Below are 23,656 nucleotides of genomic sequence, written 5' to 3'. Positions count from 1 at the left end.
GAGGACGAGGTGGACGAGGAGGAGGCGGGGTGGGTCGTGGGAGAGGACCTCTCCTCTCCTCAGAGGAGGGGAGGAGGCGGGGTGGGTCGTGGGAGAGGACCTCTCCTCTCCTCAGAGGAGGGGAGGGGGAGGGGGTGGGGGACGGGACGGGAGGGGAGGGGTAGGAGGAGGGAGGGGGGTGGAGGGGGAGGGGAAGGGGAGGGAAGGGAGGGGAGGGAGGGAGGGAGGGAGGGAGGGGGAGAGGGAGGGAGGGAGGGTGGGAGGGAGGGAGGCAGGGCGCGAGAGGGGGGGGGTGTACTGCTCTAATAACTCAAACAGGCTTGCATCGACATCCGTCCTCCACTCTCTCCCTCCCCCCCCCCCCCGCCCGCCCTCCCTCCCTCCCTCCCTCCCTCCCTCCCTCCCTCCCCCTTCCCTTCCCTCCCCCCCCCCCTCCACCCCCTCCTTCCTCCTACCCCTCCCCTCCCGTCCCGGCCCCCACCCCCTCCCCCGCCCCTCCCCCTCCCCCCCCCCTCCCCTCCTCTGAGGAGAGGAGAGGTCCTCTCCCACGACCCACCCCGCCTCCTCCCCTCCTCTGAGGAGAGGAGAGGTCCTCTCCCACGACCCACCCCGCCTCCTCCTCGTCCAGCTCGTCCTCCTCCTCGTCCACCTCCGACCACCTCGGGTAATACCTGAAATAGTAATAAATATTTTTAGTATAGGAACACATTGAAAATATTGTGTAAGGATTAATGTAATTAATCAATTAATTAATAATGTAATAAATTGTATAAGATTATTCATAGCTACTGAATATGTGCATGCACGAAAAATAAATTGAAATAATTTATTGTCAACGTGACAAGTTTGTAATATTTCAGATGAAATATAATTACAATTGCCATCAAATATTATAAGAATATTAATTAATTAATTATTAATATAATAAATTGTATAAGATTATTCATAGCTACTGAATATGTGCTTGCACGAAAAATGAATTGAAATAATTTATTGTAAACGTGACTAGTTTGAAATATTTCAAATAAAATATAATTACAATTGCCATGAAATATTATAAAAGTGTTTTACTCACCCAGCAACCTCATCCTGGAAGTCGAGAAATTTTATTAGCGGACTGACAGCTACCGAATTTGGGCTTGCGCGAAAAACGAATTGAAATAATTTATTGTCAACATGAACCAGGAACCACGAAGCGCTTATCCTGGAAGTCGAGAAATTTTATTAGCGGACTGACAGCTACCGAATTTTGGGTTGCGCGAAAAACGAATTGAAATAATTTATTGTAAACATGAACCAGGAACCAGGGAGCGCTTATCCTGGAAGTCGAGAAATTTTATTAGCGGACTGACAGCTACCGAATTTGGGGTTGCGCGAAAAACGAATTGAAATAATTTATTGTAAACATGAACCAGGAACCACGGAGCGCTTATCCTGGAAGTCGAGAAATTTTATTAGCGGACTGACAGCTACCGAATTTGGGGTTGCGCGAAAAACGAATTGAAATAATTTATTGTAAACATGAACCAGGAACCACGGAGCGCTTATCCTGGAAGTCGAGAAATTTTATTAGCGGACTGACAGCTACTGAATTTGGGCTTGCGCGAAAAACGAATTGAAATAATTTATTGTAAACATGAACCAGGAACCACGGAGCGCTTATCCTGGAAGTCGAGAAATTTTATCAGCGGACTGACAGCTACTGAATTTGGGCTTGCGCGAAAAACGAATTGAAATAATTTATTGTCAACATGAACCAGGAACCACGAAGCGCTTATCCTGGAAGTCGAGAAATCTTATTAGCGGACTGACAGCTACCGAATTTGGGGTTGCGCGAAAAACGAATTGAAATAATTTATTGTAAACATGAACCAGGAACCACGGAGCGCTTATCCTGGAAGTCGAGAAATTTTATCAGCGGACTGACAGCTACTGAATATGGGCTTGCGCGAAAAACGAATTGAAATAATTTATTGTAAACATGAACCAGGAACCACGGAGCGCTTATCCTGGAAGTCGAGAAATTTTATCAGCGGACTGACAGCTACCGAATTTGGGGTTGCGCGAAAAACGAATTGAAATAATTTATTGTAAACATGAACCACGAACCACGGAGCGCTTATCCTGGAAGTCGAGAAATTTTATTAGCGGACTGACAGCTACCGAATTTGGGGTTGCGCGAAAAACGAATTGAAATAATTTATTGTAAACATGAACCAGGAACCACGGAGCGCTTATCCTGGAAGTCGAGAAATTTTATCAGCGGACTGACAGCTACCGAATTTGGGGTTGCGCGAAAAACGAATTGAAATAATTTATTGTAAACATGAACCAGGAACCACGGAGCGCTTATCCTGGAAGTCGAGAAATTTTATTAGCGGACTGACAGCTACCGAATTTGGGGTTGCGCGAAAAACGAATTGAAATAATTTATTGTAAACGTGAACCAGGAACCACGGAGCGCTTATCCTGGAAGTCGAGTTTCACCGCGTAGCGGACCCGAAGCGCGGGATCCGGGAGGTTGAGAACCCGGTACTCGAAATACGTAGCGGACCCGAAGCGCGGGATCCGGGAGGTTGAGAACCCGGTACTCGAAATTTGCGGAGCGCGACTCTCAACCGTCCGCTCTACTGCGCGGTTGTTACCAGACTGAGGAACTCGGCTAGCCGATTTTAGATTGGTGACGTCACTTTCCGAACATCCGAAAATTCAAACTTTGGTTTCGAACTGTAATACTAGGTATGATGATGTATTATGTATGATGTATGATGTCTGATGTATGATGTATGAGGTATGATGATATGACATGATGTATAATGATTTTAGCTTTCACATTTCATACAAGAAATACACACTTTATCTCTTCTGCCGATTCCAGACTCAAGCGGCCAGGCCCTTCGATGGTCAGCCGTTGACTCAAGATATATTCTTCAGTGAACGGGTCGGCTAATAACGCTGCCGTTCTGCGACAGTTGGATGATGAAAAATTTCGCTCGTATCTTTCAAATGTTTGTTAGAATAAACTCGAAATGTCAAGAAGCGTCGTTCTTTCTTTCCCTATTACCTTTCTAGGTCTTTAAATCACTACGCAGCGTTAAATACTGTCTCATATACGAAGCATCCGTTTCATCTCGTTCAAAATTAACGCATCCGTGATGTATTACAGTTACTCTGAATTTTTTTCCATCCGAATACTTTTCGACAAACAATTCTGCTCCTCCACCCAACGCAGATACTTCACTTGCGACCAGCTAAAACAACGTTTCGATTCTATGCCTATGAAAATTCAAGATCGAGAGAGCAAATGAAAAGTTGTTGAAATAATTATGAATACTAATGTTATGGAATACATCGAGCGCGCGTCGAATAGAATCCCATTTCGAAATGAATAATTCTTCTCTTTTCATATCATAGCTAATCTGGTAATATAGGTAAATAGGATGGTTGGAGGTGTTTGGAAATGGTAGGACATTTCAAAAGTTAAAGTCGACGATGATCCGGTGCATCAATTTTATCGTATATTTGATAAATTATTCCTAAATACATTGAAACATATGTATTTGTAATGAAATATCATGCAATGGGCTGTGTAAACTATAAACTATAATTTCTATCAAATAGCTGCTTTTATGTCAACAGAGCTTTGAGACTCAATTAAGTTGGATCTCGATTTTTGCCATCGTATGTAGGACATTGGGTTACAAGAACAAATGCGAATTACGAAGAACTCCGTATTAGAGATAAGGATATTTCAGTTCAAGTATACCTATACACAGAAATCCGTATGTGAATGTACTAAAATCTCTGTGTTTATTGTAAAAATCTAGTGTTAAATATGTGTACATATGTATATACACATGCATAAGTATACATATACATATATACACATACATGTACATAAATAATTGCCAAGAAATTAGAAACACTCACAACTTGTCGCAAATAGAGTAAAACGTAAGGTTAATAATATACAAATTACACAATCGCACCATAAAACGTGGCAAGGGTAATCCTAGTGCAGTGATTGTATAAACTGAAGAAATATACATTTACATATACATAATATAAATTACTAGTCTAGAAAAGAGTATTTAGAGAGCTTACCTAATTCCGATCTTGTCACAATAGATCATTAACATAATCAATATACGGTTAAAGCTGTATTAGCTACATTCACTATTAGAGATAATATTATTTCTCCATTTTTACAGTTATTTAATTTCTTGTACAACAATTTTTCAAATTTCACCGCAAAATGCCCAACGAGTTCTCGTTGTGCAAACACGAGTCAAATTACCTTACAGATGGCATTACATTTATTTTTGCCTTCTCGCGTCGAGTTATAAATACAGAGAAATCTCAATGAAAGCTCATTTCTATGAGATTTATTGTAGTGTTATATTCGTAGCTGTACCTGTTATTCTATATTATATACTGTCCTAAATTTTAAACACACGGCACAACAATGGCTGAAAGCTCAATGGCAAGAAGAGAGGAGCAATTTGCATCTTAATCAATCTTTTCTTCTTTATACGTAGCACAGCGATGTCACGTCGGAGGATATGTACTAGTGGATCACGAGGTGGGGCACAGAACTGAAACAGAATTATGTTAAAAATCTTCAACATCTCTTACAGAAAGTAGGTACGTTGCCAGACCTTATATATCAACAATGAATATTCATAGAGGCTATATTCATAAATACTTACAAAAGTAAGCTAATATTTTACCCGCAATTGCTTATTACTGATAACTTGATATGATAATATCCCCTTCCCACCCCTCCCCTCCCCTCACACGACCCACCTCGCCCTACCTACTTCTGCTCCTACTCCTACTCCTACTACGACGACTACTCCTATTCCTACTCCTAATCCTCCTACTCCTACTAAAATGTTAAACTCACCGAGCACAAATCCTCGTCCTCTTTCTCGTCCACCGCCGACCACCTCCAACCACCGCCAACCATCTCCTACAACCACCGACAACCACTTCGGGTTGTACCTTGAATAGTAATAAATATTTCCAGTATAAGGATACATCAAAAATATTTTGTAAGGATTACTATAATTAATTAATCAATTAACAATATAATAAATTTTATCAGCGCATTTATAGCTACTGAAGTTGTGCTTGCGCGAAAAATGAATCGAAATCATTTATTGCAAACATGACAAGTTTGAAAAATTTTAGATGAAATAAAAAATTTCAGATGAAATATAATTGCAATTGCCATTAAATATTATTAAAATATTAAACTCACCAAGCACAAATCCTCGTCCTCCCCGTGAACCTTGTTCTCCTCGTCTTCCGCGTCCTCCTCCTCGTCCACCGCCGACCACCAACAACCACCGCTAATCACCTCGGGTTGTACTTCGCATACTTATAAATGAGTGCTTGTCCCGGAAGTCAAGTATTATCAGGCAATGGATCCTGAACGCAGAAACCACGGAGCGCTTGTTGCTGAAGTCGAGTTTCACCAGGTAGCGGACTTGGAGCACAAAAACTACGGAGCTCTTGTCCTGAAAATTAAGTTTCACCAGGTAGCGGACCTAGAGCACAAAAACTACGGAGCTCTTGTCCTGGAAATCAAGTTTCACCAGGTAGCGGTCGTGGAGCACAGAAAATACGGAGCGCTTGTCCTGGGCGTCGAGTCGCACCAGGAAGCGGACCCGGAGCGCAGGATCCAGGAGGTAGAGAACCCGGTACTCGAAATTTGCGGAGCGCGATTCTCATACGTCCGCTCTACTGCGTGGTTGTTTCCAGACTGAGGAATTCGGCCAACTGATTTTCGTCTATATAGATCAAGAGAGAAAAAATTTTGGGTGACGTCACTTTCTGAACATCCGAACATCCAAAATTTGGTTTCGAACTTTAATACTATGTATGTATGATGTATGATGTATGATGGTATGATGTATGATGCATGATGATTTTAGTTTTCACATTTCAGACAAGAAATGCGCACCTTATATTTCCTGCCGATTCCAGACTCAAGCGGCTAGGCCCTTCGATGGTCAGCCGTTGACTAAACATATATTCTTCAGTTAATAGGTTAGCTAATAACGCTGCCGTTCTGCGACAGTTCGATGATAACAATTTTTGCTCACACCTTTCAAGTGTGTTTTGAAGTAGACTCGTTTTCTCTCTCCCTATCAAAAAAAAAAAATCGTCGACAATCACCTTTTTAGCCTTTCAAAAATTAGTACTTGGTAAGTAAGACAATGGTAATAATTGATACTCTCATCAAATAAATTGATATTGTATTGCATTGTTCATAGGAGTAAAACTTATAAAATTTATTTATTACAAAAACCGATTGTTAACAAAAATAATCTAGTCGGTCGATTAATAGAGTTTAACAAATAATAGACTGTACTCGATTAATCCAGTTCGAAAAATAATCGACGGTTCTTGCTTAATCGGGCAAAAATAATCGAATTAATTGCAAATCGATTATTTTTGGCCAATACCCAGATTTTCAGATGGTCTGGATTTTTTATATGTTGTAGATCTTGGCATTATGAACAAGTCTCCATGAGTATGACCTTCCGCTATGAACAGTTTGGGAGCTAGAAAAATACTCATCCTATACCCAGTATTCCTTTTTGCAAGAAAATTGACCAAAAAAAATTATTATTTCTTATATATAAAATTTAGGCCCGTAACCGGACATGACTACTTGAAGTCTATGGACTCGTCCCCTTCTTCAACCTTAATTGAAATCGGCCACCCGCCGTAGACTCTTTAATTTTGTTTTCTGCTCGGCCATAAGCACACGATCGGTAGTGCAAAGGGTTGCACATCCAATCCCGTGCGTCGTAAAATTCCTACGGATATCGAACATGTCAGAATGTATGTAAATCTTTGAACAGTAATGTTCATTAATGCCTCCCTTTTCTGGCTAACTTGTTTGCGGTCCGAAACAAAATGCGAATTTTATTTTATACGGATTGTGTAACAGTGACTGGCAATGCAGCTGACGCGAGAAAATCACTGACCTTTCGAGAAAGTGGTTGTATTGGTATATATACCTGTACATAATTCGTATTAGAACTCGCATTTTGTTTCGGACCGAAAATAAGGTAGCCGAAAAGAGAAGGCATAAGTCCGTGGCATTTATAAACATTACTAAATACATGCATACCTGGGTAAAATATTCACCTACGATCACATAGAATTTATCTGCATAGTCGTAAATTTGTGTAATGAATGCGCGTATTGTGTCCATTGTTTTATATAGCCTAGGGACTCTATCTGGTCCTAGTGCTTGCCGCGTATGGCAGCAAAGAATGCATGACTGTGTGGTCTTGTCATTCATTCGTCGCGTCGAGTTCGCCTTTCTCTCCACCTCCATGAACTACTCGTGGTATGATGCCGTATTGCGTAATTTACGTCAGAGGAGTACTTCATCACTGATATATATATACTCCTATCCTGTTTTCATTCCGCAAGTAGCTGCGAGTGTACGCGATCGCGTTATATTTCAACCAATTATGGCTTATTCGGTAAGCTATTTTGTTTGTAAAAATAATAAAACTACTGTTAGGTTTACATTGACGTATTAAGTAATCACTTCACTTGAACACACTTATTGTTTTTCTTCACATTGTTCAGTGTTCATAGTTTATGATATTTTAGTTACAATTGTACGCTTCGTTACTCATAATTCATATCCGCTTGAGGTTGAGGTTGAACAATTTGACTTTTGTATTTTGGGTTAAATCAAGATTTGGTGTGTTATCTTGGTGAACACTGATATACAGTATAATGCATTCATAATATTTATAATTTTAACTATGTACGTATTTCATTTTGATCACGACAATGTTGCTGATATACTATAACATCATGGTGTTGAAGTTCCAATAATAAACAACGTACCTGTAGTTTGAATCGATCAAGCTTGATTGTAAGGAGTTCCGCTACTATACTGATAGTTTAGTACCGCTTTAAGCCAAAGTTTTGCCATTTTTGATCACTAAATAGCTGACCAAGGTACTTATTTTGTAACCTCACGGTGCGTATTTTGCAGTTTCTGGGTAGTCAACAACGCTAAAACAACAGTTTACGTTAGGATGAATCAGACAGGCATGCTGCTTCACCATCGCTACAATCCATTAGTTTTAGCATTGTTTGCTGTGTTGGGACTGTAAAGTTACAGAATAAGTAACCACATTTTCTTCACCTCTTGGAAACTTATATTTGGAAAAAAACATCACGCAATATTGTTATATGAATCTTGTTGATGAAAATAGCCAAAGTTTTGTCCCATATTAAGTGGTTTTAGTTTTAATCTTGAGGCAAAGTATCTGTTTGTGATTGTATTTTAAATATGCAATTGAATTGAGGTATGAATATAAGTTCGACTTTCATTGTAACCTCACATTTGACAGTAAATTCAAACTTCGCATCTAAAATGTAAAGATTTTGTGAAAGTTGGTAGGTTTGTAATTTTGTTGTCTGCCTCAACTGGGCAATTGATTCTTGTATTTTTTATATTTAGATTTCATTTCGATCATCAAATTTTGTTCATGGTTCTAAGCATTTCATCAGCCTCATACATATGACAATACTGACAAAGAAAACAATTAAAGCAGGGTGCTACTTTCGGTTCAACGCAAGGTCATATCCAGGTCAGTCCGGAGATTCAAAAATGGTTCGCAACACTTGATCGAGATCACAGTGGTCGAATAACAGCTACTGAATTAAAGAGTGCCTTAGCAAATGGACAAGGGAGCACTTTTTCTGACACAGCTTGCAAGCTGATGATTGGTATGTCCGTAAATATATAATTATTTTCTCCTAATTACAGATACCAATAGATTTATATTGAAACCACGACCCTTCGAAACTCCTTTTTCTCAATACTTCCTACTTATGGGTACAATTATCGCTTGGTGAAAGATTAATTTCTTTCTAGAAAAAAAAGAACTAATTCAATTGTGATAAGATTGGAAAAATAAATATTGGCTCAAGAGTTAGATAGGTCGTGATACGGCGTATTAAGGACATCCCACTCAGACAGTAAACCTGTAAAAAAGAATTATATATGAAAAGAAACAATGATTCAATTTTACATAAAAAATTTACGAAAATATCACCAAATGTGAAGTTGAATATTTCATTAGCATAATCTTATCCGTGACAGAGCATGCGAAATTCAGTAACTGATATTTACATTCTTATTTTAGACATTTACCTTGTTATTGATATTTTTATTTCATTTTGATAGGAATGTTCGACAAGGAAAAGAAGGGTACGATAGATATTCAAGAATTCCAAGCCTTATTTAACTATGTTAATGCATGGCTCGGTGTATTTCGAGGTTTCGACCATGACAACTCTGGAAGCATTCAGGAGAGTGAGCTATCAGCTGCTCTAACGCAGATGGGTTATAGATTTAGCCCTGAGTTTATAAAATTCCTTATACAGAAGAGTGATTTTAATCAACACCAATCCATCAGTATTGATCAGTTCATTGTTTTATGTGTACAAATTCAAAGGTTTACAGGTAAAGTTTATCATTTCTGCATAAAATAAATTTTATTTGATTAATTGTAAGACAGACATTGTCAAAATATTTTATCCAGTATTCCTGATAAAAGCCGTATTATAGTAAATCTTTTCATAATTTCTTATCATATTTCAGAGGCATTCAGGCAAAGAGATGCTCAACAGAGTGGCACAATATCGATCGCCTTTGAAGATTTCTTGAGCGTGGCTCTCAACTGCAGTGTTTGAGAATTTTTGAATCCAATACTAATTGCAAATAATATTTCTCATTGCATTTGCACATTAACCTGTATATTGTTCTACGTGACCAACACATTACCCGAATTCTATCTATTCGACAGATGAAAATTTTCCAAAACCAGGCAGTTTACTGCGCTGGAAAAACAAGCTTATTCATTCAAAATAAATGTAAATAACACTTTGTTAACGATAAAACGTCGTAAGCTAATTTTTTGGCATTCCAAATGATTACAAAACGTGTTTGACTGCAACTATTTCAACTAACTTATCGAAATTTTCCAAGGTCGAGCGACCATTTCTGAGATTCAAGGATCACTAATCAGCTCTGACTTGAGAACTATGAAGTATGGTGTATGGCATCCAGTACAATGCTTCGCGTAGCCAAGTAGAAAGAAGAAGAAGAGAGCTTTGCGATATTCCACACGCAATTGTTTGATAATCAGTCAACAAACTCTTAGCATAGTCGATATATATGTCTATATCTCCATGCTTGATCCTAGCCCTCCATATCTGATTAGGCTGGGAGGGACGGATCTACTGTGCGTATGCACGGACCGTGCTGAAAAGCGGATCAATTCCTTCAAATTGGCCATTCTGAATTGCATGTTTCTCAACTTCTAAGTCGTTGGCTTATTCGAATTAGCTACATTAATTATTTTTTGTAAGAAGATGAGAGAAAAATACTCTATAATTTCGTATTTCTAATATTAAGGATGTTATAAACAAAACTGGTATTATCCACAATAGTAACTGTAGCGACTCATTCGTTTCCTGAGAACAATGATGCATAATCATAACATGTGACAGTGATATGTGATCGTCTATGTATTTGTTTATACCTATGAATAAATACATTTTCACAAAGAAGCTTAGTACTACCTTATTACATCGGAAATCTATTGGTCATATTAGTTTCATAATGTGTGCTCTCTGTGTTTGCTAGAATTTATATTGCAGGTATCTTCCCCCGAAATTTTCAGAAACTGTAACTTTCAGAAACTGTAACTGGTTTCTTTTTGTCATAGAAGAAAAACTTAGTTTTATGTGTGGGGTTTTCGTAGTATTAATTTCTGAACATGTAGAGTCTAGGAATAAAAATTCAGAAGTGATACTTAACTTCTACATTTAGGTGGGTACTGGCTCGCCTATCAATGCTAAACTGTACTTTCTATGTGAAAAAGACTTTTAGTCCGTAAAATTTATAATATATGGATCAATGAATGAACAATTGAGTGGATTCGTAATTGCGTTTTATCGGTGATAGTTCTGACGAGCAGTCGTCGAACTCACGGGTTGAATTAGACCTTGAACTAAACAGTATCGTCTTTTCGGCGTAATTACACATAGCATATTTGTTCGTATCTTTATGTCTTGTCACTTTAATTCTATTTGTCACCTTGTTGAGCTGCTACACACAGGTATTAAAACACTTGCGCTAGCATTAAGGCATATTTAATAAACTGTACTAGATTGGGTCTGAAACTGTGTCTATGACTATTCAATTTTTTTACTTACCTCTATGAAAATTTTGTGCATTTTCATGTGTTTCGGACGTAACATTAACACTGGTTAATTGATACCGTCAAATCCTTTGTTGCTTCAATAAAAAATAATTCGCATCAATAAAATATAATTTTTTCGCTACCCGCAAAGAAATATTTTGTTGAATTGATTATACCCCTTTGTACCCATAATTCTCATTATCTTGTACCACACTGGTATAAATCACTCGTTACCGCTGAACCCACCGGAGAATATTGTAGAAAATGATGACTCTGATTCGGTTTGTAGGATTCTGAATTAACCGCCGTTTCGCATGCACAGTAAGTTGTAGGTTTGCAGAAATCGTTGCCGCAGAAGCCCGTCAGCAGCTTATTCACAGGTGATGATATTCTCTTTTTCTAAATGAGCTTAACTACCCGATGCAGTTTATGATGCACAAATCGGCAAAAAAACTCATTTCATAAATGCTACTTTATCTTTCAAATAAGCAAGTGTTATTTTCTTCATCACTTCTACTCGATCTACAATATCAGTCGTGATCGGCAAAGACTTACAGTTTATTTAATTAAAGTAATGAAAACGTTGGATGGCGTAAATTACTATAGTCCTTCAAATAACTTTCGTGGTTCTTCATGCAATCAGAATTAGTCCATGACCAATCAGAGAGCGTGAGAGTCAGTGGGTGTGAAAAAGCTGAAAGTAAAAAATACAAAATCGATGCTGGTAAGAATTTGCAACCGAGTAATTTTACTGGGATCATATGAAACCAATCCCCACATTGTAATATGAAACCTGACTCATTTGGTCCTGATGTGATCTAATCATTACTAAAAATATCATATAAAAAACTTCCGTGATTTATATCTTCGTTTGTCGTAGAATTCATGTATCAGTTAAAAATAAATACTACTGTACTGTTGCAATTTTATACGAAGTATAAAATATACGTTGTACCATCTGTGCACCTTATATATACCAAAGCAAAAGTGAGGGAGTCATGTTTAGTGACTAAATTATTTAAAATATGGAATATAGTATTTTTAATAAGTCAATATCAATCAACCAGCTTAATTGAAGTTTCTGATTTCCGGCGTCCCAAATCAAGTTTACCTCGTTATATTTACGACTATTCTACTCGGTACATTGCTTTATTTTCTCTCTTTCTCAAACTGCTAAAAAACAGACATGTCTTGCTCGTGCATTCTTTAAGCATCACGGACAATCAATTCCACAGTGGGAATGGTCCGTAAATACTCCCGATTTGACCGTGGTTGTACTTAACGCCGTAACTTGACAATAATTCTGGAATAGTAGTATTAGCAACTACCAAGACTTGTACCATCAAATCTGTTAACCTTCAGGTATAATGGGATTAATGGTTTTGATAGGAGCATTAAACGAGAAAAATTTCGTAGCTGAGGAATGTGCTGAACCTTGAAAATGGGCTATCATCATACAGTAATAGGCAGCAAGCATTTTTCATCAATCGATAATAACTTCCTAAACTTGTTCTCAATTACAACTAATTTAATTCGGATGTTTCGGAAAACGCTTTTACATATCCTTAAACGATTCAACTCTTGTAACGGTGCTCTTCCATCACAACCAATAATCCTGTTATCCTTATTCTTCGGCATACACGAATAGTTATTCGACAATGAACGAGACTTTCAAATCTCCATCGTGCTCTATTGAATTTTTTACAATTTATTTTTAAAAAGGAATCGTGCCCAAAGACACGAAAAATTGAATTTAACATAAAAAAATAGTTTTTTCCGCATTCACTGCTTTCTATCGAATATGAAAAATTTATGATTAAAATTACGAGTCATAATTAGAAATAACATAATAATTTGTTTTTGGAATGAAATTGCCTAAAATTATTCAAAAATTGAAAATGTACGGAATTTAATCATTCGTATTTTACCTAAGAGCGAGACAAAAATTCCAAATAATTTACTAGTGCAATTTTAATCTCCGTCAGTACTATGTTATAAAAAAAAATCCAATATTGGAAATCGCGACGAATTGGAATTTATCGCATTGGCGTGGATTACCTCATTTATATCTACAAATATACTTTGTATATATATTTATATCTATTAATTAATTGTAGAATGTTACTAATTAATTTTTTTACTTATACACAAAACCCGTTAAAGTATTTTGTAGTGTACAATAAGTACATGATAACCGTGTCGTAAAATGTGATAATCTTAATCGAGTGAGGTGTTAGAATGTTTAATACTGGACAGTTTCGGAATCATCAACACCGGAGATACTTGCTTGTTCTAAAACCTCCAGAAGTTTTTGCATTTCCATTGAATCGGAAGAATTGTCGATTGTCCTTTCGAGAGCTTGCACATACGACATACAAGTTCGTCCTTCATGGTCTAAACTATGAGGATTTGCTTTTTGCTGAAATATAATATATAGAAGATAAGATCATTTTATAAATCTTAAACCTATGATAACTTTTCTTACAGTGGGAGAAATTTCTAGTTTTGGTAACAATACAGTCCTGGACTATTTACATTTCTCTATCATGATCGGAAAATGTGGTTGTGGGTTCTGAATGAAAATTAGTTTTGTAACTTCAATCAAAACATCTAGTTGCTTTCTATTCCTTTTGATTGTGATCACTCATGTCCTACTTTCTTGAAATTATCGCAATAATTTGATGGTGGTGGAACAATAAATTGATGTTAAGGCCCTATTTAACTGAAAAAATTTCGTTAACTAAATAGATAGATTCATTGTTGCAATATCCAAAAAATATAGCATTGACAACTATAATTACACCGAATAGTTACTTGTACCACATTTTCTTATAATTCCGATAACATTTAAGTTACTATTGCAATGATTCCCAAGTTACACAAATTTTCTAGCAACTATAACAAATACAATTTTTCTCAATGATATCTATTCAGAAAAAAATCTTTGTAAAAATATTAGCACTAGTTTGACCAGTGTTGCACTTTGTTCTTAAAAAATTTCGTAATTTGGCTCACCCATATTAACAATTGAGCCATTGCAAGATTTCCAGTTGCGCAAGCAAGATGAAGTGGTGTTCGAAGATCTTCAGCGCTGACAGAAATATTTATATCTTCGCAGGTACATCGCGCCAGGCATAAAGTAAATGCCCGTGTGTCGCCCCTTAATAAATGAGATACGTAACGTGTTATATTTGTAACGTTACAATTTTTTTTAAAATTCGTTCACAATAAATCAACAAGACTTCATTAGTTACAAGGCTTACATGGATCAATTCACGTCACATGGATCAGTAGTTGGACATTGTCACCTCCGATTTTAACCAAATTTGCATATAATCAAACGTTGGGAATTTTCACTTTACCTTAGTTGAATAATGAATACTTAGTGTTTGGTGTAAAGAGTTGATGTGGGGATTTGGGAAGGTTTAGCAAACTAATTAACTGACTATGACTGCTGCGAGTGATTATAACAACATACAATATTAATAACAATTTGAAGTTGGTTCCTTCACCTTGTGGACGAAGATATTGCCAGTGTATGACATTGTAGCCCAATAGAGTTTAATTATTTTAGGCATATTCAATCGGTCATTTACCCTGCCTCAAGTTTTAGCGTTTCTTCTCAGTATGTATACATACATATGCATGATAAAAAGTAAAAAATAGTTCGTATGGTTCCGATTAAATTTGAAACAAACACTGTTTGAAGATCGGAAATTGCGAAATCCATCCACCGACCGATGAGACGTGGAATATCCCACACATAAAAGACCTAGATCAACTTGTACATTGGCTAGTCTTATTGATTCCGAATACACGAAACTAAATATAGTTAGCAAATTTGAATGTAAAGAATTGTATCACATGAGCAAGATAACGTTGAAGTACATACCGACAAATAGAATCAATCAATAATTTTCCCAATGAAATATTAGGATTGATAGGTGGTAAAAAAGCTTTTTCCTCGTATTTCCATCTAATCCATTGTTCCTTATCTTCTCTAGGAGATTCAGAATTCGGCTTTTGCTTACCATTCAGACAATATTCCCAAACACTATTTGCTATGTCATTACCTAATGCTAACATCACGCTCAGTTGTCCGGACCTAGAAAATTATGAAGTGAATGTATTTACTTGGTGCTATGCGATTTTCAAAAGTACCAAATTGACATCTGCATTGGCTTCGATTATAATTTTAAAACGTAAGTCATTAAAGTCCATTAAATTCATGTTCAAAGTTTTGGTGGTGTCGTATTTGTGAGACTGTTTCAGAGCTCAGTAAAAAATAGATTGTCGAAATAACGGATACCAGTACGAATTATGAAATTTTTATGGAATATGGAATATTATGTTAATATATAATATGTGCCTAACATAATATCAAGGCATAACCAACCTCTAATACCTGATAGAAGGCTTAGAGCAGGTAAGAATGTTGCGCAACTACAAAAATGATGACACTCTTAAGAATTTCGAATTAAATTCTTATTTTTTTTTTTAACTTTGTTCTATACCTATAACTAGGCCAATGAGATTAACGAATACGATAACATTTTATATACTCACGACCAATCATCTAAGTCAAGAGATCTGACTTTCGAGATATGAGACCCTAAATTTCTATGTATTCCTGAACACTCGATACACATTAACACTCCCATGTTAAGGCTTGCCCAGTCGGGGTCTGGAAATAAATTTTATAGATGTTATCTTATTTTAAACATTCAACTTATACTTTTGTTATGCGGGTACATACATTTTATGCCAACAGAAAATTATTCAGACGCTGAGGGATAAATGTAAACTCTGGTTAATTAGAGTGTTTCATTGTATAATTTGTACACTTTTGAGAAAAAAAACAATGTTAACTCTCTGTAACTTCTTGTATACTAAATTTCTATTTTAACCACATCTCTGTCACACCAATTACTTCGCGATTACATATTTTACTTTGTTATGTCGAACTATTCGAAGGGGATAAGATGTTTCAATACCCATTCGAGTCGCAAAATTTATCAGTGACGTTCCCATCACGTTTATGGGGAGAAGACCGCGGAAAACTATGAATACATAGGTTCATTTTTATTCTAAGGTCAGAAATTTGAAAAATGGTCTACGTTGTGTTGTTCGGGTTTTGACACTTTTACAGGTAACAGAATTTTCTACGAGATTGAATTTTGTACTTTATTATGACGTTGTTTATTACACGAAACAATAAATCCCTGCTCCCAGAAAAATGTATACGTTGAGGTAAATAAATTTTACCCGTGAGAAAGAAAAAAGGTAAATATAAACGAATGGACATAATTTCTCTTTGCCGGTACATACATTATCAACTTATAATCATTTTTTATTGGTGAAAAAAATGTTTATCTGCGACCAATTCAACTAAATTGTTAGAAGTCTTGAGAATGTAAGTTGGTAAATATGTATCAGCCCAATGATGTACCGTTCTATCCTACATTGTACAGGTATGATATTTTCGTATAGGTAGCGAATTATAATGCAGAAAGAGGTTGAGAACGTCTCTGAAATGTATACTGATTGTGAGCTGTAGCTTAGTGAGCGAGGCTTCGTAGAGGACGGAGCGCCGTGCGGGACGCCTTTTGTTCGGACAGAATATTATGTTACATTACTAATGTGGAAAGTGGGCGATTTTCGGCGGGTGTGAAGTTTTTAGCGTGCATCGCCAGATATCACCCATCCGCACATGTGAGACATGCAATTTTCTCAATGCCAGTGAAGGAAAGTTTGATTTGAGAAGGAATCGAATGTAACATAATAATTTACAAGAAGTACATCGAGGCCAATCAAGAGATCCAGAAGCATAGGTACGACTTTATGAAACCCAATCTGAACACAGAAACTTCTGGTTGAACTTAGCCCAATGACGTAATTGGCAGCGAAAAAAACAATTTTGTGAAATCATCTAGAATCTTTGAAATCACATGAAACCTCTGAGATCTTGTGAAATTCCTTGGAATACTACGAATTCTTGTGAAATAATTTAGGGTCACTGAAATATTTTCAAATTATGCAATCTTGAAGTTATAACCCCTTGATCAGTTTCGTATGAGAATGAATAAACATCTTATTATACATGCAGGGCTTGTATCATCTTTACCCCAAGCCGTCTTTATACCCAATTGGTAAGCTCTTTCTATTTTTTCACTTTCTATCACGGGGTTCAGCTGAAAGCGAGACGCGGTAGAGCTCATGAGTTCGTACTAGGCAACCCTCAACTATATATATCATAATGAAGCATAACTTATTTAGTTTATATAGGTCAGTACTTACTTGGTGCACCACAATCGACACACGCGTCGTTACCGGAAATCTTGTATTTAATACAATGCATTTTGAAGGCATCTGTCTCATTCTTTTTATCCGTATCACTATTTTGCAAGCTAGACAAAATTTGTTGCTCGATAGCTAGTATCCAGCTATCCCTATCGTCTGCATTATTTGCCTCGAAGTGCCATGTTTTGTTTTCCAGGGAGATAATGGAAAACTCAAAGCTGTCTTCTGTAATTACGATCATTACGGAGATAAACAAAAAACAGCATTTAAATAACCTCATTAGCGTGCAAAAGATGATCGTAGATATTCAAGTAAAATCAGTGATATTCCTTGTTGGGATTCAACAGCAAAGTCACCAACATTCAAAGTTTCATATGAGAAGTAGCGAAGGCGTCACTGAAAGTATGTAAAATTGGGGCTAAGAGACTCACGCTCAATGTCACAGTGCGTAAAATTGAGTTATTCGAAAGTTCGCATCAGCTAAAAGAAAATCACTCTCGTGAAATATAACATTTCAACTGTACGTATGAGCCAATGTTACTTTTTCACACTGTTTGGAAATGAAGCACTTTATGCACGCTCCACAGACTTCCGAAATCGAACTTTCTAAGCACGTGTTGGAAAAATCATATTTTGATTTCATGACTCTGGTAGCATGTTCTTCTATATATCATGACGCGTCTAACGAACATGCAACTTTTGATCAATCTCAGCAAGTAACACCTTGTGAGATTTACTTCTCAGCGTGCGAATTGATGCGTCGGTTAAACAGTCTACAGTCTGTCAAGACAGTTCTGATCATGGTTTTCAAGCGCTTTACAATCGCTCATAGTTACAAAAATGACTAGAGAACAGTGTACTGGTTAGAGTTAGTATTGCCGCACATGATCTACGTGAAAAATGGCTAAATGCAGAATACAAATTAAAAATACACTTCTTGTCCAAAATCGTGGTATGTCGCTGAAATCGTTCGATATAGAATTCGAAAAAAAATGAATGGTTTATACCACGGACAGGATCTTTCGTAAAATATCTCGTGTATTTGTTTTGCCGCAGGCACTACTGAACTCTACAAATTGCTAACTATCCGCTCTTCTGTAGGGTGTGATTTCTCATCGGTTCTACTTTGGGTCTAAATAGGATTGTATTTTGGCCTTCAGCATTAAGATACTTCACAAGGACTTTCATAGTTTCATGTCTGACTGTTGAAACACTAAGTATTCCAAATATCTCGTAAGTTCAAATTAATTGAGTTTGAATGTTTCTTTTATACCTTGAGCTACTGTAGCTTTGGACCCCTTCGGAGTTTTCCCAGGCACTTTAACAGTTACGTATTGAAGTAAGATCTCTTTCCCATTAGAATCGTTCATGTAATCCTGAAAAACATAACAGATTGAATCCACCAAACCAAATCAAATGATATGAACACTCTACTTCAATTTGTTTTTTTTTTCAATCATCAAACTAATCTACAATAATTCATACCTGTAAACAACTAAAGCAAAATGATATATTGTATAGGGGAGACCGGGGCAAAGCAGGTATCCAAATACTAAGTAGGACTTAAAAAATCAAATATCAATTTACGCCGCATGCTTTACGATGGATATCGTAATTGGTACCTTTAAGAAACCCAATATTTTTGCAAAATGCATGTGTGCATGCATAATTCATATAAACCTAACCTGCAGAATGCACACTTTGCTCTGCACATGAGACAAAATTGACAAGTCTCTGTAACAAAATGATGACGATTAAAAAAATTCAATTCACACTCTTGTTCATGTGTATCTGAAATGGTGCACATAAAACTTAAAAATGATTTAAAGAGGTCATTTTCATTATCATTAACATTTATTGCACAGTTTTCAGATCTATTACACAGTTTTAGCTGATGAAAATAATGTGCACAGGAGTCTGAAAAGGATGGCATACTTCCAATGTAATAAAAAATCTAAATTAACATTTTGACATGAACTAGCAAATACAACAAATTGAAAATAAATAAATAAAAACAGATCAGAAATTCTATTCAAGTCACGGTGATTCAAAATTCTGGCCGAACGAATTTACCATTTTACAGTTCGTTAGTCGCAAATATTCAATGCTCTTTTTTTGTGTCGCAGTTTTCGTGCTGCTGAAGTATATCGTTTTTCCAAATAGTGCGAAACTAGAACTAAAATAGACCATTTGGATACGAGTGCGTAATGTGAGGCGTTCCAGGCAAGTGTTGAAAACATCGCACGCTCCATGTGACACGGGTATTGAACAATATTTTTTATAACAAGTGCACTTAAAGGTTTCCTGTTTGCACTCTGCGTGTAACAAGAACCAATATCACACACTGGATTTGCGCAGAACGTTCTGTGCAAGTTTAACGTAGAACATGCGAAAAAGAGCTGGGATGCACTCGCTCTGGAGGCGCAAACAAGCATCTTTTTTGTGTACACGTTAGGAACAAAATTTGATATGTTACCTTTACCCCGCCTGTCTAATTTGCCCCGGTCTATCCTACGTGCTTAAATACATACATGTAAACTGGAGTGATAAGTTAAACGTCCATCCTCCAACAAGGTGACGTACTTTTTTTTCCACTCTTTGAGAGATTTACTGCTTCGTTTAAACAGATATCCCTGTTTGGCAGGTATTTCTCTGCCAACACCCATTTCACCCATATTATATTTTTCTTTTTTAGACGGCGTGAATATATTTGATTTTCTCCTAAATTTCCTGTTGAGTGGAAGTACATTATGAGACCTGTTGAAACTTTTTATACATGGTACGGCGAATGATATGACCATGTAAATCAATTCGGACCTGATTGTTGTTGGAGTTAATATCGACGTTCGCAGTTCTCCATGTTGATTTTGTATATATTGAAAACTATCGTTGGTGGTTACAGGGTCAACATGAGAGCTGCTATCATTTCCAGATCGAATCGTTGTTTCATCATCTTTCTCAGTTCCCTGTAAGTTTAACTTTAGCTGAAACTTGGTTTAAATTGCCTAGGAGTACTCAAGTTAATTCAATGAATCATCTCCCTAGTCGTTTAGTCATTCGAGTATAAGAGCAGCATTGTGTATTATAACGTGGTTGTTTGTAAATATGTATCAGAGAATGAATGTTCAACAAAATTAACTTTATTCGAATACATTATCGTGAAAACATATACACGTAACCATTCTCGTATAGTTAATGTATGCAAACAGATATTTCCTTTTTAATTGAACCATGTTTTATCCTGAAAAATAATTTTTTATACTTTGTTAAATTTGTGCTATATCTATAATTATGAAACATGGTCATCTTACTTTTCACTTTTATTATCATTTCGTTGCTCGTTATCGTGGTACGCTTACGTTTTGGATTTTGACTGATTCAGGGCCACGCGTATGTTAGTCGTGTACAAAATCAGATGAAAACCGTTTGATAGGTTGGTAACGCGCTCACTACGCCAACATTTCGAGCAGGTTGGATATAACACAGCACCAGTGTACGCATTACTGACGTATCGAATGATTCTCATCAGATTTTCTGTTTGACCCAAATACACGTACCCTTTAAACTTGTCCGAATCCAAGTCCTTTTTCGAAGATTTCTTATAGTGTGTGACCACATACCAGTATGATCATAAGCCCAACTTTTTCCCAATGAATTAAAATTCACAGTAAATTTGATGATATTTTTCTTTAAGGGTACTCACAGGTGAATGGTAATTGCTGCTGACACTATCTTTTGGAATCGGACAAACTATGTCCATGTCTTTGGTAGGTGGTTGTACATGTTTTGTAATCACAGGCGCAGAGTGTTTTTTATCGTCTTCTCCCGAGCTTTGTCCATTACATCGAAAGTGTTTTGAAGATATATTTTCAATTATTCTTTGACAAACTGGAAAAATATACGCCTTGATGAATGATAGTGTCGCGATGCAATAACTTGTACAAATCATAAGTGTTTCTAAGTTTTTACTGACCATCTTGAAATACTCTTTCAACATTTAAGCCGTATACAGCACATGTCTCGTAATAAGGGCATTTTAATTCACTTGCCAGCTTACGAGGCCTCATATCTTTGATTATCCGAGGATTTGTATCATTGATTGAATCTAAACAATGTAACGTAGTAATAAGTATTTGTATAAAAAAATGAAAACCAAAAAGAATTTTTAACAGAACATATGGAAGAAATTATATAAGCTGAATAACTGCTTTGAATTACAAAATGTAAACGGAATATAAAGAGAATTTCCATACAGTGCAGTTAAGTTCGGTCAGCTAGTCCTGTGGTATGCAGTACAGTTCAGTTGAAAGTAAACGCTTTGTTACAACGGTTTAATAAATATATTTGTCTCAGGATCATATTCCATTCTATACTACAATCATTTTCCGAACCGATTCTAATAATTGATGGCCCATAATGATGAGAGGACAAACCAGTATTAGTCTCCAAGAGAATAACTGAATAATTTGCGGAAAGAAAGTTACAAGAGATTTTCATAATCTCATTATCAACCGTCTTACAATTTAATTATTTTATTCCTTATTTTTCAGCTCTTGGGAGACTCAAGATATCAAACTTTCGGAGAACTGCCAAAAAACCCTCTTCATTTAACCTGAGAAATCTAGGATAGGTAAAAACATCTATTATTATGCAAAGTAACTTTTTTCTTGGATCGTCATCTTGAATAAATTTAAACAGTTCATGATTTAAATTCAATGATAAATAGTCATTAGCACGGATGATCGCTTCGACCACGATGATTTCATTATACGTTTGTTACATTAAATTGTGAGAATTGGCATTTTTATATTTAAACTTTTTAATCATACGTAGTTTTAGTTTTAGGAATAAGCTAATTCAATACTGAATTACTCAAATAATCAGAAGGTAAGTTCTATTTTGATGAAATAAATTCTTCAAAGTCCTGGTACTAATTTGTTTTACCAGCACCTGCTTGGAAAATTCAATTTTCGAAGTCTGTGGAGCGTGCGCAAAGTGCCCCATTTCAAAACAGTACGGTAAAACGATGTTGATGCAGGTGCACAACTGATGCGCTCGATTTTGCATACTAGCGCTTGCTTTGGCGCATGTGCGATCGGTCGTTCAACACTCTAAGTTTCACTGTTTTTTTTTCGGTACTCATACCACGCGTTGCGGCCCCGTTCACTCCATTGAACGGTTAAAGGGTGGAGCGACTGAATTTTGAACCATAAATATAGCGAATTGTGTTTTATACGAAGGTATAAAAAAAATGCTTTCCATCAGTTTTGAAGAAAGGGAATACTGTCACGTTTGAAAGGAATCGGTTGATGACATGCTGTCCCTTTACCTGCCAAAGTGAAACAAAAATTATCATTGTAAATATTTTACCTTGTACACCTACAAGTACTTTCGGCACATCAATCATGTTTCGAAATGAACACATTCGGTTGTAATAACTATATATCCGGGAGAAGCTATCCTCACTTTCTAAACTAAATACCAATAGTACTGCATCTATCCATGAAGAAAACTGCAATTAAAATATATTATACATAAATAAATATTGCAATATACGCTCAGTTCATTATATTTACGATCTAAGCCACCGATGATTGTTCAAAACAATCTCTGGTAGATATTCCAATTACCAATTACCAACAAGATAAGTCCCACTGGTACGTATCATTTTAATTTTGCAAATTACACATTTACATTTTTCATACACAGAGAGAAAAAAGTCATCGATTCAAACATACTAACTTATGTAGTTCAAAAAAATTGTGGACTGAATAAGCCGTAATTACCGCAAGAATTCTTAGTAATTCGAATCAAGCAAATGATTTGTCAGAAAGAGTTGGTTCATACATTTGTTCAGATAGCGCCTATTTTCTGTACTTTTTACAGAAAATATTTTTTTTTTTTATATCGAAAAAATGTACTTTTACCTACAATGCCTTACAAACTCAGCTTGACGACGGTGATGCCAAAGTTCTCATGACGCAGGCATTAGGTACACTTTAAATGTTTGTTAAGTTGGCATCTCATATTCGGAAAAAGAGATTTTTTCGGTAGTTCTGAAATCCTTTTGAATAGTTCTAGCATTCCTGGTCATTTTC

The 23,656-nt window shown here is 36.4% G+C and overlaps 2 protein-coding genes across 7 annotated transcripts in view; one reads left to right on the top strand and one right to left on the bottom strand.

The window, feature by feature from the left end:
• Nucleotides 1-7,366: 7,366 nt before the first annotated feature.
• LOC124302647 (peflin) lies at nt 7,367-10,623 on the top strand. Of its 4 annotated transcripts, XR_006907749.1 has the most exons (5): nt 7,482-7,508; nt 8,598-8,775; nt 9,236-9,514; nt 9,653-9,924; nt 10,040-10,623. XR_006907749.1 is itself a non-coding variant. In XM_046759015.1 (4 exons), the coding sequence occupies exons 1-4, from the start codon at nt 7,497-7,499 to the stop codon at nt 9,742-9,744; spliced, it is 561 nt and encodes a 186-aa protein (XP_046614971.1). In that variant the 5' UTR covers nt 7,367-7,496; the 3' UTR covers nt 9,745-10,623. The 4 variants fall into 4 exon arrangements, 3 of the variants coding, with proteins under 3 accessions (XP_046614971.1, XP_046614974.1, XP_046614972.1); XM_046759015.1 differs by having other exon boundaries at nt 7,367-7,508; nt 9,653-10,623; XM_046759018.1 differs by having other exon boundaries at nt 7,372-7,508; nt 8,637-8,775; nt 9,653-10,623.
• Nucleotides 9,981-23,656, bottom strand: part of LOC124302628 (centaurin-gamma-1A) — a 67,181-nt gene continuing 53,505 nt past the window's right edge. For 2 of the 3 annotated variants that reach the window (XM_046758968.1, XM_046758966.1), the window contains 11 exons: nt 22,929-23,070; nt 21,532-21,663; nt 21,262-21,446; nt 20,376-20,524; nt 20,090-20,288; nt 18,832-18,934; nt 17,556-17,783; nt 15,825-15,942; nt 15,151-15,363; nt 14,274-14,418; nt 12,951-13,677 (listed from right to left, as the gene is read on the bottom strand). In XM_046758968.1, coding sequence (XP_046614924.1) covers nt 13,501-13,677; nt 14,274-14,418; nt 15,151-15,363; nt 15,825-15,942; nt 17,556-17,783; nt 18,832-18,934; nt 20,090-20,288; nt 20,376-20,524; nt 21,262-21,446; nt 21,532-21,663; nt 22,929-23,070 — 1,791 coding nt within the window. In that variant the 3' untranslated portion in view covers nt 12,951-13,500. Of the gene's footprint in view, nt 11,953-12,950; nt 13,678-14,273; nt 14,419-15,150; nt 15,364-15,824; nt 15,943-17,555; nt 17,784-18,831; nt 18,935-20,089; nt 20,289-20,375; nt 20,525-21,261; nt 21,447-21,531; nt 21,664-22,928; nt 23,071-23,656 lie in introns of those variants that run through there. The other variant, XM_046758967.1, reaches the window with a different exon arrangement.

This window comes from Neodiprion virginianus, chromosome 4 (assembly GCF_021901495.1).
Source record: "Neodiprion virginianus isolate iyNeoVirg1 chromosome 4, iyNeoVirg1.1, whole genome shotgun sequence".
NCBI classification, from domain to species: Eukaryota; Metazoa; Arthropoda; class Insecta; order Hymenoptera; family Diprionidae; genus Neodiprion; species Neodiprion virginianus.
Note: the sequence above shows the minus strand (reverse complement) of the source record. Positions and strands in the feature narration are given on the sequence as shown.

Coding starts and splice junctions, on each gene's coding strand:
- LOC124302647 (XM_046759015.1), top strand. Junction 8,776..9,235: donor AGCTTGCAAGCTGATGATTG/GTATGTCCGTAA, acceptor TCATTTTGATAG/GAATGTTCGACAAGGAAAAG. Junction 9,515..9,652: donor ACAAATTCAAAGGTTTACAG/GTAAAGTTTATC, acceptor ATCATATTTCAG/AGGCATTCAGGCAAAGAGAT.